Source organism: Serinus canaria, chromosome 1A (assembly GCF_022539315.1).
Source record: "Serinus canaria isolate serCan28SL12 chromosome 1A, serCan2020, whole genome shotgun sequence".
Lineage (NCBI taxonomy): Eukaryota > Metazoa > Chordata > Aves > Passeriformes > Fringillidae > Serinus > Serinus canaria.
In genome coordinates, this window is record NC_066314.1 from 42,905,542 (window position 1) to 42,926,021 (window position 20,480).

At 41.0% G+C, this 20,480-nt stretch overlaps 1 protein-coding gene across 3 annotated transcripts in view; it reads right to left on the minus strand.

Moving 5' to 3' along the window:
• Positions 1–19,875, minus strand: part of EEA1 (early endosome antigen 1) — a 66,863-nt gene extending 46,988 nt beyond the window's left edge. For 2 of the 3 annotated variants that reach the window (XM_050982861.1, XM_050982852.1), the window contains exons 1-3: positions 19,729–19,875; positions 11,802–11,894; positions 9,123–9,245 (exon numbers count right to left, since the gene is read on the minus strand). In XM_050982861.1, the coding sequence (XP_050838818.1) occupies positions 9,123–9,245; positions 11,802–11,894; positions 19,729–19,752 (240 nt within the window). In that variant the 5' untranslated portion in view covers positions 19,753–19,875. The remainder of the gene's footprint in view (positions 1–9,122; positions 9,246–11,801; positions 11,895–19,728) is intronic. The other variant, XM_050982868.1, reaches the window with a different exon arrangement.
• Between the last annotated feature and the right edge of the window lie 605 nt (positions 19,876–20,480).

Sequence of the window (20,480 nt, forward strand, 5' to 3'; positions counted from 1 at the left end):
TATCACATGGAAAACTAGTTTTGTCACAACTAGACCAAATAAAACAGAGTACTCTTTCCTAAGCAGGAAACAGGCATCCAACCTTAACAACCATTTATTTATTTGCAGTTGATCAGCACAGTTTCACTCCAGATTAAACCAAGTTAACTAATATATAAGTATAGGTACAGAAAATTTGTTCAGCTACTATATTCCCAGTAATGTTTATCTGATACAATTAGCATAGGATGCCAGTGAGAGTCACTCTGCGTGCAAGAACCAGAGGGAGTTGCCTGGCACACAGCAAATGACATGAACCACAGGGGGTCACAAAATACAGGATTGGGTTTTTTCCTAGTAAGCTTTATACAGAAAGAAGTCAATTTCATACAGTGCAATGACAGTGCAACAGCATCCTTTCGGGATGAAACTTTACCAAGCAGTAATCAGTGTTGTGTTTACTTTCCCAGTGATGGGAAGGTCAGCTGTTCATAGGGAAAAGCTGTTAATAGAGAAAAGCATGTGCTCCTCCTAGTTCCAGTAAGGGCATGAAAGAATGAGTGCAGAAAATTGTTCTGGCCTCTCCTTCCTTTTGCTCTTTATCTCTTTTCGTTCAAAGAGAAAAATCTGGTTTTTTGCTTGGTTTTTTTTTTTTTTGTGGTTTTATTGTGCTTGGGGTTTATTTTATGCAAATAGGAGACCTGGAGAAGAGGAAAGAATAGATTTACATGTGCAAGTAGCCCAGGGGGACAGCAATAGTTCATCTCAATTATTGGGCAAAGCCAGCCAAGATTTGCCAGGCAGGCAGGGAGGCAGATTTAAAGGCAAGGTCCACAAGGACAACAGGCCAGAGGCAGAGCAGAGCTGCTGAGCACAGGGAATGTGCTGCAGTTGTGAGCCTGCAGGGGGGAGGGAGGCAGGCACACTGTCACCGGCAGATGGAGGAAACACGGACAAAACCTCCTCCTCTTCTTTTTAGAAACTGCCTTCCTCTCATACAAGCAGGGATGAAGCAAGCATCACCCACCAGCCTCAGGCTCTCCACCAGCACTGTCATGATTGTGGCTGGCCTCAGTTTTGGGGACCTGGCACTGTTGGAGTCAGCTCTCACATGCACCCTTACTCTAATGCAACTTTTGCTGGAGATCTGACACACAGCCTCTAACAGAGTGAGCCGTCACCCTTTGGGAACAAGGTGCCCTTGCCATGGGAGATGTCATCTTTCCTGTACAGAGGTGGGCAGGAGCACCAGCTCCTACAGACACAGGCAACTAGCATTCATACATCAGAGCCTCAAACTGCACAAACCCAGGAACCAGCTGCACCTCACAGACTGATAATATCCAATGTCAACTCTGATGTCAGCAGCACTAATTCAGTTGCCTTTACAGTAGGAACACCAGAATCATCAGGATCCTTCTGGCAGCAGTCAGTAACAGGTAGAAGTGTGTAAGTTTCTTGGATCTGTAACTACCAGCCCCAGCAGCAATCTTGTTTGGGAAACTGGATTGGTGGATCACTAAGTTTATCTCTTTAAAAAATTTAAAATTAAATACAGCCAAATAAAAAATATCTCTCAGTATCATCTTGAGATGAACTCTCTAAATATGTTCAAAAGTGTATTTTACTATTCTAAAGACAAACATGTAAGAAGAGGGGAAGAAACTTGATAGTCTGAGATGCTTAAATTTAGTGAACATTTCTATCAGTTTGCAGGAATTTATATCAGGTCCAACATATTCCTACATGAGCACCACACCTGTCTTGAATAAAGAGGAGATGGCACAACTACAACCAAGAAGTGTCATCAGAGCCTGGGGGAGGAGCTGAGGCATCTTTGCCAGTAAGCCTGTCCCCGGATGGATACCTTAACTAACAGACTCCTTTACAGAAGAAGCAAGTATGAGAATATCTTGAATCTTGGTTTCCTTTTAACATGTACTTTGGGACTACTTTGCATAAAGCACAGCCATAGAGAAGCAAAAGGTGTTTCACATTCTTCATTTAATAAAAGCAAAGACATCACCCTCAGTGCTGCACCATAACTCATGATCCCCTAGCTGATGTTTCTGGTTGGGTTTGTCTTTCACTTTACACAGAAAAAAAAAGAGCCTAAAAGAAGTTCAATTATGATTAATTGGGTTTGTTTTTACATCTATTCACCAAGAAATGACAATTTATTGAATTCAAGGACTTTTGCAGATGCCTGCCAGTTTCACAGAAAACAAAAAATAATCCACAACAACTACATGCACTAGTTTTTATCAGGAAAAAGTTCTTGAGATCACCACAGAATTTCTAAAGCTATGCACAGAAAGAACAATTTTTTAAAAAGGCATTCAAACCAAACCCCAATATACATGCACAAACAAACAACTAGGAGACAGCATACAATTTACAGCTCAAAACAGCCCCTGACCCCAATAGTCAAGGCATTCCAATGAGGATGAGTGAGACACTAAACTTCAAATCCCAATTTTCTGATCCCAAGGGAAACATTCTTCTTTCAGGAGGCCCATGGGCCATGCCAAGCATCAAGCATCACCAGAGTACCATGCTGTTTGCAGTGGGACAGGCCTTCCTCAGTGCAAAGACTCCACAAGTGCAAAGATTCCAAAACACATGGGTTTCACTCACAGCAGAACAGAAACTGCTATACAGAAGCTTTGTAGGAAAGCATCTTGCCTCAGCTTGATTTGCTGAGGCAAGATGCTTTCCTACAAAAATGCCAAATTTTACTAAAAATCTCCGACTCCATGAAAGCACCAGACGATTCTTTTTTACTTACCTTTCTCAAGACAGACTTACAAATAAGCCCAAAGAACAAAAAACTACTTATCTCCTCTAATAGTTGAGATTTATTTTCAGGCTTGATAATGTTAAGCTTCTCAGTGCTCTATCTCCTTAAAGCCGTTCAAGGTAAATTACTTCTTTCTGGTAACATTAATATTTGTATGAATCATTAAGACAGCATTCCTTGGGAAGTATGCCAGGATACTAAAAGCAACACTAGAAGGAAAACTTCACTACAAAAACTAGCGTGGGATTTGGGTTTTTTTTTTTTGGTACTAAAATAATTTACAGAGCTATTAACTATTGGAAGAACTTTGGCCTACAACACTGAAACACAGTGCCCAGCAAAAGCAGGACACAGACCTACAGGCAGACAAGTGCACAACCAGACCAACTGCAGGTTACCATAGAGTTCTCCTAATCCTCAGATAAACTATTCCCAGTTTAAAATCATGTAACAGGGAAATGAATGTGTAGGACTGAAGGGTTTCTGGGCTTCTGTCTTCTCCTTATATTACTCTGTAGGACTAGGGGTGATGGGGTTGGCTGTGTAAAGAAGTATTTTGAAAATTTCAGCCTTTTCAGAATATTGTCTCACTTTTAATGATTTTTTTTTCATCAGCTGAAGGCTCCCAAATGAGGTTTTAAAAAAACCCAACACTTACATGTAGATGTCTACTCCCCAATCACTACCAAAGCAGAGCTATTCAACACAGTTAATGGAGCAAGAAACTAGTCACCTGACTGAACAGATGTGCATACCTTAGGTAGGGTCAGCATAACAACTCCCAGGGCTCCACCATCAGTAACTGGAACCTCAGACACCTACATATAGATGCATTCAATCTCCCTTCTTCTGCCAGCTGCTCTCCTTTTGCCCTGAGCCTTAATGAAATGGTCTTTCAGAGCCCCTATGAAATCTTACCTTAATTAGTTAATGAGTGAGAGCACGGCTTACTTTACTCAAAGTTCCTTTTTCACAAATTAAAACTGGAGGACGGTTGAAGGACAGTCCCATGGGCAAAACAGTTTTTACAGAATGGAAGTCAGATGTGCTCAGGTCCTTAGAATCCAAGAAATAAGGCACCTTATTTAAGTTTTAAAGTCACAGTCATAGCAACTCAGGTTCCTTAGCACCTTTTAGCAATATCTGATGATAGTGCAATCAATCCCATTTTAAAACTGCATGGAATTGAGTAAGTGGTCCCATTCAGGATGCTATGATTGCTGCTGATCTACAGCTGTGTGTGGTAGAGCCATACAGCACAAATAGCTTCATATAGCACAGAGCTGCATTTACTAATACAAACAAAGCTTCTGCAACATCTTGTATTTTTATTCCAGCACTTACAACATGGGTCAAGCTTAGAGAACCATGGAACTTCACTGCTTCACTGTTTTCCATTCTTGGAAAATATTTAAGAACTGTGGTAAACGAAACAAAATAGAACAGAACAAAACAAAACAAAAAAAAAAAAAAAAAATCCACACCTCGACCTCACAACCCCAGAGAACCATTTCAGGATAAATGTCACTTTACCATATGGAAAATATTCATGACTATTCTACTGTATACATGCTATAGGACAGCTTAGCCCAAACCAAAAACCAGGATGCACTTTAATGTGCTTGGCATTCACATGACTGGGCTTTAAGTTTAAATAGATTTGAGTATCTAAGTTCCACCATTGGCCTTCCAGAATACCAGGCCAGCACTCCCAGCTACAGCCTGTTTCCAATGAGCTGCATGAACAAAAAGCCAACAGCAGGGACTGAAGCCCAGGGCTGTAACACCTTCTGGCCACAACCTGTGTTTGTCCATCTCTCAGAATGCAGACTTACTCTCACAGCTGTACTGGTACAATAAGCTGTATGCTGTGAATAAAGTCCAGCATGTTTAGAAAACTGAAAGTAAGCTCACCATTCATGTTTCTTCCACTGCAAGTGAACCTCCACAATTTTCCTCAATACAAGATACACATCTTCTCCAGCACTCACACAGTAAGTCCAAGCTAAAACCCAGATATTCTCCAGTTACACAGTGATTTAAAGGCTGAAACATTTTACATAATGGAAGATCAGAAATATTTAGGGCCAGTGGAGAGAAACTTGAGTGATATTTCAGAGCTGAAAGATGTATCAAGTAGCTTCTAGATTGTATTTTCCAAATATATATCAAAGCAATTAACTGAATCCTCAGGAAGTTCTCAGAAGCAGATTAAACAGTCTGCCTGGACAGCAAGAGCAAAACTACATTTCATAATTTATTTCAGAAGGCTTATATATTGATTTAAAAAATCATTACATATTTTAAGTTAAAGAATAAAAAATTAGGTTACTCCTTTTATATATTGCCAAAAAGAAAATACAGTTAACATTTTTCATGTCTTTCACCATATAAAACCCCTTCCTCTGTGTTTATGTAAACAGTAAGATGACAGCTTTCTCAGATAACATCTCTATTTAATCATTAGAAAAGTAGGTAAAAAGGTCATGTTGAGTATAATTAAGACCTGCAGTCCATTTCAATTTTACAAGTATTTAAACTTCTGGACAAAGAGAGCAAAGATGTATTTATGTAGTATTTTATACCAGAATGAAGAATTGATTTCTTCCTAGAAAAGCTAGATTCTTCCTGAGAAGAACAGAACCAACATAATTTCTGGTTCAGTTGTCTTATGTTTTTACTGCTACTGATGAGTAAGACTAAAATTGTGTCACAACCTACAAGACTACAACTTTGTCATCAGTTAGAAATTCTGATCTGGTGGGATCTCTATTTCTTAAAGAAAAGTCATATTCCATGGTCAAGTCAAATCAAATCAGTATCTCTAATTCTTCATTCTCTTAATACTGTTCAGATGTTGAATGAAGTTAATATACTAATGTAACTCAATCAATAATTTTTGTTCATGTGCAGAGCAGGTGAGTATTGTTGAGGTGAAAACAGGCACCACAACCTAATTTGAGAAGCAACTGAAAGAGAATAAAATAGCAGCTTTAAAGCATTGACATGATGTTCTGTGCAAACAGTCTGCAGCATTCCAAGGGCATGCATAGAAACAGAAGATTCAATCAATTGCATCCACAGAAGAGACAATCAGGGGGAAAAACATAAAGAATGTGATCTTTTAAAAGACTGTCTTAAAAACCACACATTTTTGCACAATTACTATGCCAATTTACATTCTCTGCAATTCTGCTACGAAAAGCCTACTCAGAAAACATCAAGGTCGTATCTTGCTTGTATTAGCCAAGAAATACATTCCTACCATAAGTCTGGAAATTTATGAAGATTACCCAAAAGAACTGTCTGAAAATTGCCTTAGATTTAGCCCAGTGGTGGATAAGACAACAGATGTTAACAGCCACTGTATTCTAAATGCTGCAGGGGTATCATTCAGTGGTTGCTTTGGATGCCTCAGACAAAAACAACACAGGAGGTCTCAAACTATGCCTCACTGTTTAGATGTTCTGAACGTCCAACAAAGACTGTCAGGAAATGCAGGATACAGTTTAGAAATGTATCGTTCCTTTCAAAGAAAAGAAAACAAAAAGAAGCCACCATACAGCTTTTGTTAGTGACACCACTGTATACATGGAAGTTGGGAAACAGTGTTTGGGAACTTGGCGATGTGTGTGCCTTTCATACAGCATTTTTTTTTGTGAAGTTGGCTATACATGGACAGATGTTTGCCAACACTTTGGTGGTCATTCCTGCAGTTGAATAGGCCACCGTATTTTAAAGCAAGGCTTCATCACACCTTGGGGGGCAGGGGAAGCATTACACTGACATTTTCACCATAGGTTTCAACGCCTAGTTTGAAAAAGAGGGCTGCAGAGAGCTGCTCAAGAAGATGGCCGTAAATCAGGCTATAGGTGAGTGGCAAGAAACCTCTCTCACAACAGGACACTGCAGGTGAGATTGCTTATTACTGAAAAACAAGGACCAATTCTCACTGCATGGAGGACAGAGAGGAAGGAAAAGTAAGGAGAACACAGGGGCACTTGCTAAAATTTTCATCAGCTGATAGGTGTATCAGTGGAAGGAGGGTTAGTAAAGAAACTACATGTAAAATCTTAAGCAAGGTACCAAGGCTTTTGTTAACTGCGTAACAATTTTTCAGGTCTCACAAAGTGTAACTAAACACTGGCCTTGCAACACATCCCATCTCCTTGTTTAAGGAGAATTCACTAGCAAAACTCCTAAACTCACAAGCTTCTTCAGCACTCTTTCCAACAAAAGGTATTTGAACTCTTCCCAGTACCATGTACTATCCACAATACTAACCACAAGCAATACTAGTAAACATTGACAGTGTAAATAAGGCAAACTGAGAAATGTTTCATATGTCTGCTACATAAGGTGACACTGGCAACATTTTATCATTGTTATAATGCTGTCCCAGAAACGGCAGAAATTGAATGAGGTCTGACAGCCTGGCTGTGTTGCTTTTTCAATGTGTTTGCAACAAATGCAAACTATTCTTTTCCATCAGCAAACAATCAGCTTGCTTGTTGACTTCTCAGTAGTCAAACAAGGTAAACTTTTTATACTAGTACTGACTATAGTTATTAACAGAATTCCCCACTTTTTCAATGCTTCTAGGCATTCTCACACAATAAAGGATCAAACTGAAAAAAAACCCACACATATATTTTCTTTCTTCATTTCTCACCTCTTATAGATATTTAATGAACCACAGTACAAAGAAACACAGCTTTAGCAACAGGAAACAGCAACAGCTAGAAACAAGTGAATTTGTATTTCAAGAGCTACACTCAATACATAGGCTTATCAAGTTAAAAGCTGTAATCAGCTCTTGACAAGGGAAAAGTACTGAGCAAGGAACTGACAAAAAGTCAGTGGAAAAACAAAAAGTCAAAGGGGGCAAAAACCCAGCAGTCAACTCCATAAAATATGCTAAGTACAATCAGCTTAAATAAAACAGTAACTTCTTCAGGTAATCAAACCACCTCTGATGGCTCACATGCCACAACCTACTGACACCATCACATCAGGAATGCCACAGCTTACTGAAGTACAGCACTTGCATCCTGACCAGATAATAAAGAAAATAACAAGTTGACTTGACCACAAGAGGCAGTGAGGAGTCCATCAAAAGCCACACACTCAAGTTGTCCTGGCTCTGAGAGGTCCCACACCACTCCAAGAGAGCAGCACAGGTCAGTCTTTCCACAGATCTTCCTCACTTTATCAGGCGACACTTCACACTTGAAATGACATCTCAAGCTATCTCTAGAATAATCAATGTATTGATTCCTTCCATAATTTTCGGGAATAACATCCAACAATTTTAAGTTTTCCCTTCAAAAATACAGTGTAAATACACATCAAGTACAATGAAGGAAAAAGGCACTACCTAGCAAATATAACAACAAACCAAATAAAATCACATTACACACACATCCTAGAATACACACTTAGATTTCAAAACTCAGCAAAAGTAACATTGGCAGAAACAATGTAAAACTTCACCTCAATTCAAACCCATTTAGTGCACAGCAAGCTGCCTACCCCCAGAAGTCCAATCTACGCTCTCAAGGTTTGCTGCAAAAGAATCAGATAGCCTTACACAGCAGGAGGCTGTTAACTTCCAGAATCTAAATTCTTCTAGTTCTGGAGCATAAAACCATGCCTTTTGTCTTAAGTGTGTAGTTTTCCACTGCACAACTGGAAGAATTTAAAAATGCACTACAATTTACAACTATTAACTGAAACAACCTTTACATTTTCTTGTGGGCATAAAAAAATCCAGTAAGATTATGTATTAATTTTTTTCCTAATTATTTTTATAATGTTGCTGCAATACATAAGCTCTTAAACATGTTAAAAAAGAGAAGTTTCTGGGTTTTTTATACTACCACCCTCTGTTCCCTTTACCCAATGTACCTATCTTGCACTAGTATTCCACTTTAAAAAAAAAGTTAGCTAATAAGAGCTCAAAACACTTCTTTTTAAAGGATGTGCCTGATCCAACACCATGTTTATCACAATAATGTCTGATGTGAAGACAATCAAATAAGGAAACAGTCTTTTTAATAAGAAAATCAAGCAAAAGCACTTTAAAAAGAGAAGTGTATGTATCAGTGACTGCAAGTCTTCCAAAACTGCAAATGTTTCATGTGACAGACAACTGCAAACCAGAAAACGATACATGAATTAATTCTTCTGCTGAATGTATACTTTGGAATCATGCATATGAGATCAAATTGTGTTTAAGCAAGGAATCAAAAGAAACATTTTAAAGGCTGACACCAGGAAAATATGTAGTTCACTTAAAGCAGCCCATCACCAAAGCTATTTAAACAAAATAAACAAGACCCACACAAACAGCTGGGAGGTCACGAAGCTCCTGTCTTCCTTCTGTCCCAGTGTGCTCACTCTGGTAATGTTCAGACAGATCAGTGGGAGTTACACACACTTTCATGCACAATGGACAGATGAAGCCCTGTGAAATGCATATTTGTTTTTAAGAAACTAATAAAGACCAAAAAAAAATGCAGATCTGGAATCAAAAGTTTGAATTCTTATGCTGAAAGCTCTCTACAATCACCAAAAGCAAAGTCTGCTTTTCTTTTGGAGAGAGAACTTTTACAAACCATAGCAATACCATAGAGAAAGCAAGAAGGAAGAGTTATTAAGGACATGAAAATAAATAAATCTAAAACATGCCTTAAAAACTACGACCATGCTGCATACTACTGTGTGTTTTCCTTACACTGTTGGTGGCCCCTTCACGTGACAGAGGAACAAGCTGCACAAAATATCGTGAATGGAGCGTTACAAGGCATTGTCACCTCCATCACAAGGTTTCCCATAAGGGTGCTCAGATGTTTCAGACAAAGAGGGAGGAGTGGTGCAGTGAGATTGCAGAAATGCCTCTATAAATTAATAAACAAGTTTGCAACAGCAGCAGGAGAGGCTGAGGCAAACCTGTCTAGTTAACACAGTTACATTATACTACAGAAAGCACCATCTCACTGGCAGACTCACTGCAAGCATGGAATATTTGGCAACCCTGTATTGTTGACAGTTGCACTGGGACCTAAGCTGCAAAGGTAAGAGAGACTCAAATGTTTCCTCCATGGGCAGATTGAACTGTGAATAAAAGACTTCATTATAGGTCTACCTGTGACCTGAAGTGCCAGCATGGTCACAGATGGGATATTAGCAAATTTTTACCTCTTCTTGAAAAGTTTGAGCAGTCTGAATTCAGACTTTCCCACTCCTTCTGTTTCATACTACAATTCTCAAAAATAAGGATTTATTTCAACCAGTCTTGAAGAGAAAGGAAACATACAAATCTGCACAGACTTCATAATTATTCTCCATTTGAATCTTGCAGCAATACAAATTAGAAAATCTAGCCAAGAAACTGGAGTGAAAACAAGTTAATGGACTTCTGACTGCACAATATTGGAGAACCAGATAGGAATATCATGATAAAACAAACACCAAACATTCTGCAGAGACCAGCTATAGTGCTCCTGAAGAGAAGCTCCAGGAGAGACAATACCTCAGGGAAGCTGTGCGGGAAAAGGAAGGCTAACAGATTCGAGTAGCATTACATGGGAATCTAAAAACCCATCACAGAGTTTGGAGCTCAATTTCAAATAGACTTTGAAATTCAATGCTAAGGATAATACCAAATGCAAGAAATGATGGCATTATGGACAACTAAAAGATACTTTTTTTATGTAACACATGCATGTCAAGAGTGTCAAGGCAGCCTTTGGTCTGACCTAGTTTCAATTCAGTAGAAAGAACAGCCAATGGGGCAACAGTGCAGGCACACACCACACTGAAAGCTCATCCCATGCCAAGAAAACACCTCTCCATTAGTACTGAGGTACCCTATGGCACCCACAAGCTGTACAGTCAGCAATGCTGCACTCATATTAACAGAACTGTATCATTTTAAACAAACTTCAGAAAGAAGGCATCATCTCATTGCATGTTTTAATGCTTTAATCAGCTACAAAAGTAATAAGATTTTAGTCTGTCATTTAAGAATATTTATTTGCTTCAGGGATTGTTAAATATGCACAAAAACCAGATTAGGACTCAAATATGTGTGACATGTAGAACATGCAGCAAAATATTATGGAATGTCTGATTACATTGACTGCACTAAGGCATTAAGAAAATAGAAATAAGCAGATGCACAGACTGGATTTTAAACAGCACCGTGAAAGTTTCTCTTATCTTGTATCACACACTGGAGTATTTGAATCATCACACACTTTATTCAGTGTAAGAAAGGGCACTTTGCTCCATTTAATGTTGCAATAGTGCTAATTAACCCTGCACTGTGTATGTATGTTAAGCTCAAAACATTTTCAAGACAGGTTATCAGGCTACATTAGCACAAATGAGCTTCAACAGCCAGTGAAGTCAGTCTGCGTTTTTCAGAGTTAATGTCAGACAACACTGTAAATACAAAGACATTAAAATATGGGATTGCAGCAAGAATAACAGCTTATTCTGCTAATTAAGTATGGCATGCATCTCATAAAACACTGATAGGATTTATACTCCAAATATATTTAGCCACCAAATAAAACCCAATATATTTGATATTTCACATGAAAGAAGAGGTTTCCAGTATACATTATAGCTTAGCAGAAGCAAGGTGAAACTGAAGTACAAGCATGATAAAATGTCAATCCTTGTTTTTTGCAGCTCTCATGAAAGATTTATTAACAAGGAGTCTTAAGCTTACATCTCATTGCTTTTCATTTTAATAATTCATCTCTAGAATTACAGGAAGAATTGCTTGTGATTACTTGGATAGATAAGCCTAATTAATAGTTACATATAAACATGACCTAGTGTTCTTTTTTTATTTAAATAACAAACAATTTTTAGACTATGACATTTGTAAATATTTGTTTAGTACAGCTGATATTTAAGAAGAGCATCAAAAGTTACTCCAACAGCTCCATGGATCAGAGAACCAGCATCCAAGATTGAAGACACTGGTCCTGTGAATGGTGCACAGTACCTCTGAGGAGCCTTCGTTGTTCACGTCCACGGCATTTCCAGGTGTGGCAGATGAATCCGAATCCGAGCTCTGAGACCCACCTCTACCTGGAGTCTGAAATAGATGGGGAAGACAAAAGTGAGAGTCTACATTTTAATACTTAATAAATATTCAATAAAGCACAGTACATATCCTATGCAAAGGCCTCTCTTCTACTTGTTGGAATACAGAGGTATTTTCCCTCCATGAGAAGTGAACAGGTTGATAAGCAAATATATAACTTTCAGCACAACACTTCAAAAAAGGCTTCTATCCAACACTCTCCATTCATAAAAAAACAAGCAGATACCAGAAGCAAAGGCCAGGATTTTAAACTACTTCCTCTCATTAATGCTTACCACAAGACAAAAACTTTGGCTAAACTTTGCCCTTGTATTACTCTTGGTGATGCTAAATTAGGTCGTTATATCCTGTAGGAAAACAGTAGAAATTAAAATCTAAAAACTTTCATTAGTAGCAAACTAGTATCACCCTGCTTTCTAGATAACTTTTCTACATTCTGGACAAGCCCTTAAATACATGAAAGACAGAAAACTGAAGTTTGAGAACTCTGTTGATTCAACAAGCACACAAGCAGGTACACTGTCTTTATTTGGAAAAAAATAAAAGTAATAATCAAGCCAGTGGTAAAGTTAAAACATGCTAATCAGTAAGACAACCTATAAAGATATACTCCTATGAATATGCTGAAAATCAAAACAACAGTATTGATGTGAAACTATAGACTTAGATAAAATAAGCAAATAAGCTTTAAAGACTACATGATTCAAAATCTGGGTAGATTGATTGTAACTTATAATCCTTATTTAACCATAACTTTGATTTAAATTTGATTTAACTTCTCTTACTCATCTCCAGAATGGCACTGCTTAGCTGATGGTAGAAGAGTAAGCATTCTCAAAGGAAACATCACTTAAAAATTATCTCAATATGTATATGCAATCCTAGTTCATCAAAGAACAAAAAGTTCATTATCTAGCTCCAGTATGACAATCTCAAATGGGATAAAGTAATGCTACTAATGTATTTTGGCCCATCTGGAAATACTTGTAATGCTATAAAGGAATTTATATTTTAATATAAGAGGATAAAGAATTTAAATATATAGATTGAAATCTACAGAGAGACAGAATTTTAGTTTCTTGATCTTGGTGCTTCCAAAATCTTGTCTGGAAAAGAATTTTCTTGCTCAAATAGAACCTTCTTTTGAAGACAGATCACTTATATAACCTCTTATAAGAAATCTGCAGCACACACGATTCCCATTCTTTGAATATTAAGTATATTTTCCTGCTTTGTTTTAAAAAGAATGTTCTATTTTCAACTTTCATAGATAACAAGGAAAAAGATAACAGCCTTTTGCTATTTATCAAATCTAAAAAACATTATAAACAGGTCAAGTTTACTGATTAGGACTAAATTCCCAGTGAAATACACTTCAGTTTTGGAAAGGCTCTGAAGACTAGCCAAAGAGAAGTGAGGAGTGAAGCACTAAGCTATGGGGGCTGGTGACAATAAGAGAGAAAACAACCATCTCTCCTTATTCCAGCCTTCTCTGAAGTCATCAGTTATGTGATCAACATACTCTTGTTTTCCTATTCCATGTTTTTTTAACTCAAGCTGTATTGTATTTTTAAAGAAACTGTGAACATCATTTCCTTCTAGCACAACATACAAAAGGAATAGGCAAAGCAATGCAAGCTCTGCAAGGTAATAACAGGATAGGCAAAAAAGGGGTAAGCAGAGATACCATACACATGCAAAATACGTCAAACTGAAGGCACTGGTACTTCTTCCCATGGTTACTGATACAGACACTAAACAAGGTACATTCCAGCATGGAGCACAGGTGCACATTCTTCAGGTTTCCACGTGACATCAAACTGGGAGGATCAGCTGATACACTCAAGGGCAGGGCTGCCACTCAGAGGGAGCTAGAAATGCCAGAAGAAACAGGCCAAGGGGAACCCTATGCAATTCAACAGGGACAAATGCAGAGTCCTGTGCCAGGGAAGGAAAACTCCTGGCAGTAACAGAGGTCTCTCTGCTGAAAAGGACCAAGGCCTTGTGTCAGCCAGCACGCCTAACAGGAGCCTGCAGTGTGCTCTGTCTGCAGAGACGGCTGCCAGAAGCCTGGATTGTGTTAACAAGGAGCCCAGTCAACTGATCAAGGGAAGTGATCACTCCCCACTGGCCAGCAGCCAGTGGACCATGTCAAGATACTGCTCTCCCAGTCAAGGGAGAAGCAGTGTGAGAAACTGAGGGAACAGGGCTGGCTCAGCCTGCAAGTAGAGACAGCTTTGGGAGTGCCAAAGAGCAGCCCCATCACCACTCACGAACAGGCCACCAAACAGAGGAAGCCAAGCTGGTCTAAGCTTGGGAAGATCACAGTGGGAAGACCAGACACCAAAACGGAAATGAGAGATTCCTACTGGATGTAAAGAACAGCTTTTCCAGTATGAGATAGGCCTGAGCAACTTGCTCTTGACTTCCAAGCTGATCCTGCTCACTGCTCAGACCAGGGAGCTCCTGAGCTCCCTTCCTGCCCTAATTGTTCAGTGGCGTTAAGAAGTGCTCTCCACAGAAACACACATCTTGCAGGAAAGCTTTGAAATACAAGTTGAGTAACTCCATTAATGAACATGTGGATTGTGTTCCATTGACAGTCAGAAGAAAAATATCTAAAACAAATGGTAAGATGAAGCCAGGTCTCCCAGGAAGACAGGCAAGTTAGAATACAGCATCTCATGTTTCAGGGGCACTAAGAGATGGTCCAGCTGTGTCTTTAGACAGGCAGCATCTACCTCCACTTTTGCAATATCTGAACATACACTTTCAGTATACCTAAAGAATAATTTTGTCCCAAAACCAAGAATCTTCTGCAACAATTAACATAAAATTGTCTTCATCTCATATCGTAACTCCTCATACAACACTACTGTACATTTTTAATTGTCCATTCCATTTCACCCCAGAGTTGACTCCATTTTGCAATGAGATTTGCATATTAAGTTTTGCTAGTTCTAGCACTACAAATTTGAGATTATTACCACCTCCAGGATGCAAGCTCTTCTGTCATTACTCCACTGTACACTGTTATTACTCCATGGTTGCTGAAAGTACTTGCTTTATGAAACACTTTAGACATGCTATAATCACACTAATAAGCACTGGATGGCATGTCTTATTGCATGCATTGTATGACAGAAACTATTGCACAGTATCTGGTAAAATACTTTAAGCTTTCAAAAATCAATGTGTGCTCTTGAAAAGAGAAAGGATAATTCCAAACTAGTTTTTTTTTTAGTAAAAATGGTGACATTTACTGGTGAGTGCAATGCACAGGAAAGAAGAGTAAGAAGGAAAGAGGTCATTAAATAACTTTCAAGTTATAGTTCGTAGTATCCATTTGCAAAATGGATAAGAAAAATTAAATAAAAAATTGGAAGAATGTTAAGGAAGCCAAGATCAAAAATGAAATTTATTCATCTTTCAAGGTTGTAATGTAATTTAAATAGCCTTACCCTACCAAATAAAGAATGGGACATTGCAAATGTCTTTTTTTAATTGATCATTGCATCATCAAATGGGCTCACACAAACAATCATGTTATACTCACGTACCCCTGTTGTATCACAATCCATTAAACAAAAAAGAATCACAACACATTGAACAATTTGGACTTTGTGATCTGTGAAAGGAGTCAGAATGATGTTCTTTGTTTTCAGATGGCCTATACAGGGAAGCAAAAAAATGACTTACTAATCCCAGAGAAAAAGAAAATTTCCACACAGGCTTCTGTGTATGTACAATTACAAAAATAACATTTGACATCTGAAGGCACATCCAGAGTGGAAAGACTAATGCAAAGGTAGTCTTTGATCCAGAATACTTCTCTCCTAGCTGTCAATTACATTTGTTACTTTGCAGAGAAGCCTATGCTTCTACTGCTAGCCCTAGAGTTGTAGAAGTAATATGCTAAACTTCATCATGCCGTTCTCTATGTTTTCTCAAAACTGCAAGCTAATATAAAGAAACATAATTAACAACAAAAATTAGGACAATGATTGCAGCTTGTTTTCTGAAAAGGAATAGAAAATTATATAATGAGTGAGTTGAGTTAATGCTTTAAGATGAGGGAGTATAAATATGGACCACTACTGTGCCATTTTGCATAGTCTTTTATCTGTCTATAGCTACATTCCTTTCAGTCAGAAGACTCTTTTCAGCAATTTTAAATTCAGAATAAATTAAAACCTCTGAAAAATATGTAAAGCCTTGAAAAAAAATATGGAAAATACAGATTTAACAGTTTTTCCAGCACAGATGTAAATACAACTACTAAGGGTACTACTACATCCATTAAAAGGTCCTGAAGCAACAAACAAGACACAAAAATGAGAAGGTAAGAGGGCCAAAGCCCTTGTTGCCAAAGAACTCTCAGTGCTAGGAATAGGGTATTTTGCCATATAGAACAGCACCACCATTTACTTCTAAAGCAGTGTGATGCTACTTTATGACTCTGTAAAATGAAATGACTCCTGACTTCAGAGGGCATAAAACTTTTCTTTCTCATCATGCCATCAGTTTCACACAAGTACACTTTGTGCCCAGGAAGAGGCACACATGCTCCCTTTGACTCTGAGGAGAGCACAGAGGCACAGCTGCAGTTCAGCATCTAACCAAGTAAATATGCTATCTAGTGAGCCCTGCACTTATAAATGTGAAAAGAAAATTATAAGTCAGGCATGAGATGCAATAATTTCAGATAAGTAAATACCTCTGTGCCTGAGCTTGGAGTAAGAGGAAAGGTGACTGAACTACCTGAGCTACAGAGATGCCTGAGAAGGCCAGTTCTCCCCCAGACACCAAAACCTCAAGCATCAGTTAGAAATAGAAAGCAATAGAAAAGCACTGAGAGCACCCAACACAGCAGAGTAGCCAACAGTTGCAGACTGTTAAAGACAAATAATGGAGACAAAAACTAACATAAAAGTAGTCACTCTGGCCCTATAGATGAGTCACCCACTAAAAAATCATGAGCAACGGGAAAAAGGCTCAGAAGGAGGTCAAAGTAATCAGTTTTCTACCAGCTGAAAATAAATGCCTCCTCCTTGCAAATACAAGAAATGAGCTCTGCTTTAACAGGCCAGAGGCAACTGCCATTGTCCCAGAGTAGATTAACAACAGAGAGACAACACAATTCCCACAGAGGGCATCAAAGTTGGACACAATGAAGAAAAGACTGCTCTCTAAGGAATCCACTATCCACTAATAGTTTGACAAAAATCAAACTATTTGAGCAGGAAAGGTGCAGCTCAGACATTCCACACAGATGCCTATTGGGAAAAACTACCTTTTTATAGATCAGCATGATGAACAATGCATGAAACCAGGAAGTGGCAAGAACGTACAAAAGGGGGTGTTATGGTGCAAACACACAAAACAGGTGGATCCCTGAGATGTCATGTTGAAAACACACAAAAAATTTAGAAACTTGTAAAAAAATTTATAAGCTTGTAGGGAAAGGACATAAAATGAGAAGCTAGTTGAAGACAGCATGGAGACTCTAACCTCAAAAACCACATAAGTAATGTTTAGTATATAATACTTTCTACCTTGAAAATATGTCATTCAAAGTCACAGTGAAGATGCTTTTAAAAACAGAAATTACAACTGTGGATGAAATAGAAAGGTGATCAATATAGAAAAGTAGTATAAAAAAGAACCATTTGATGTTTTGAAACTTCAGGAATCAGAAACTATAAACCATATCTTTGTAGCTGTTGTCTTCCTCCTTCACAGCTTGTCAGCCTGCCTAGTTACAACAAAAAGGAATGTAATAAAGAATTCCTTTTTCAAAAGACATGCTTTTATAACTCAAGTTATATCACCATTAATGACTAGCTCTCTGGCTAGAAAGGGTGGCATCACCTATAATCATATAAGAAACCAAACAGATATGCAAGAAGCTATGTTTCAGTGACAGAAAGGCAGGAGTTTTTTGCCAGCTATACAAATGATGGACAACCAAATGGTCAAGAGGAGGTTCCTTATCCTTCAAATTACTGCATGAGACACATGAAAGATATTATGTTCTTTATTAAAATATCTGACATAAACCTAAAGTTCATTTTTAATACCAAAGTACAGCAGAAGTATTTTTCACAGTTTGCCAACCAGAGTGCAAGTCAAAATGGTACGTATGTATGAGGTTGTGCATGCAATCATAATTTTTACAAAATGCCTAAAGCCCTTTTTAGTTTGAGGTGAATTTTTAAAAGCCTGGTTATTTTTGGCAATTAAAAGGTTAACACCTTCAAAAATCTTGGCATTTCTCTATTTTAATTTTTAGGCAGAAATAAGTCTGTTTCACCTTTCTTGACAATAAGCTCTCCTGTAATCCGGGAGCAACTGGAGAACTATTTGTTCAACCTTTTAGGAAAAGATGTCTGTTTCTCACACAGAAACTTTTGCATTGACTTTAGATGTTTATAGGTTGTGTTTAGCAGAATTCCTGCTTAGGGGCAAATATCCTTTGGCACTGTATGAAGCTTTTTCCGCTTTTACAGAGGCCTTCCTTGATGGCATGGTGTTTCCCAGAATCAATAAACACCCAGTTAACTGCTGCCAATATTTAATTAGGTCCGTGCTAAGTTTCCCTGCTTGTTAGCGGGGCTTCCCATTAAGCTTCAGGAAGGAAGCTCTTCCTTATAAACACGAAGCTCCAAACAGACCAAGATCTTCACCTGCTCAGGGTCTATGACTGAAAAATAATCTGAGGTATGTTTTACACTGAAAAAGTTGGTGGTATGCTTACTTTATTTCCCCTAACTTTCGTTCTTGTAGCAACGCTTCTTTGCATGGCAGATAAGGGAGAGAAGCCAGCGTTTCCAATGAAACACTCTTTCGCAGAGATGTTACACAGACAGAACGCTTTGGAAGCAACAGCGGATAAAACGGGGAGAGCAGCTGGTTTTCCCTCTATCCGTGAGCGCCTCCTGCGTGACACCGACACTGCTCTGTGTCGGTGCGGGATCTGGAGCTCTGCCTGCCCACCGCCGGCGTGACTCAACCCTTTTGGGTGCATTCCCCCGCCGAGCCCGCGGCCGCACGAAGCCGGGACCACGCCGGCACCGGCACCTGCGCCGCGCCAGCGCCTCCTGGCAGCTCCCACCCGAGCCGCAGGCCAACTGCAAGGGGACCAGCACCCGCGCGGGGATCTGGGCAAGCGAGAAGGGTTTCATAAACGAGTGTCACAACTTGGCTTCGCAAGCCCAGCAGAGCTGCCGGAAAAGCCGGCTCCTAAAACCGGGACGCGGCCGGACGGCGGCTGCCGGGCTGGCTCCCGGCGTCAAGAGCCTGCTGCTTGCCAGCCCCTGAGGAAATCACCGCAGGTCCCGGCGGCGGCTCTCCCCAGGCCGGGCTTCCCTTTATCCTGCCCTATGAGCGGGCGGCCGCAGCCGCGGCGCCGGGCGCAGGCGGCGGGCGGAGACGCTGCCGTGCTACGGAAGGGAGCCACGCCGGCCAGGGCCGCCCCTCGCCCCTTCGACAGGCCGGGCCGCGGGAACCGCCCGCCGCCAGCACCTCCGCCCAGCCCGGGAGACGACGCCGCCCCCAGCCGGGACGGCGGGCCCGGCCCGTCCTGTCCCGTCGGGGCTCGGGCCGTCCCCCAGCGAGAAGGCGGGGGCGGACAAACTCACGGCCTCCGGGGCCGGGACGACACTAACTCGTACCCTGCGCCACAAGACGGGCCGGACTGGGCCGGTGGCTCCGGCTCTGCCGCGGGGAGCGCAGCTCCGAGCCCGGCCGGCACCAGGAAGCGACACCGGCGCGGCACCGGCACGGTGCACCGCCCTCACCGCTGGGGCGGGCCTCGCTGCCTTACCCGCTGCAGAATCCGCCTGAGCATGGTGGTAGAGCGCGGATGCCGCCGGGCAGCCGCGGCCAGGCCGAAGGGAAGCCGCGGGGCCCCGCAGGAGCCCGGTGCGGCCCGCTCGCCCCGTGACAGCCGCCGCGGCCGGGGAGGCGGGGCAGCCGCCGCGCTCCGCCCCAGGGAGGGGCGGGTCCCGCGGGGAACGGCTGCGGCCGCCGCCCGGCCGCGAGGAGCGGGGGAGGTAAAACGGGGCAGAGGTGGGGAACGTGTTGGGGGCTGCTCCCGGGACGGGACGGGGTTTGTGCCCTGATCCGTCCGCGGGGCCCGGACCCCGGCCCCACTCCTTCCCGCCGCACCGGGCCCAGCGCCTCAGCTTTCTGTTTGTCCCTGCGCTGTGCCCGGGGAATCCGCTGCCCGAGAGGCGTCCGGGCTGCTGAGGGCAGGGCGGGGGAAAACAGAGGGCGGTGGTGTCTCTGCCCCCGGCCCTCGGCCGTTCTCCCCTCGGGGGCTGCCCCAGGCTCCCCACAGCTGCGGGCCCCTTGCCACTGGCATCAATCTGGCCGAGAGAAGGAAAAGGACTGTAGTTTGAGCTTGCGGCTGAGGGCTCGTTGGAGGAGGCAAAGCGCAAATGCAGCGCCGTGTGACTTTATTACTCGTGCGGCACGGAAAGTACTGACAAATGCGCGTTCAGGGGGGGTTGTTGAAGCGAACTTTTTTTGGATAATTAACCTCGAATTTAAATCTGATTAAGCAGCTCCTTGCTT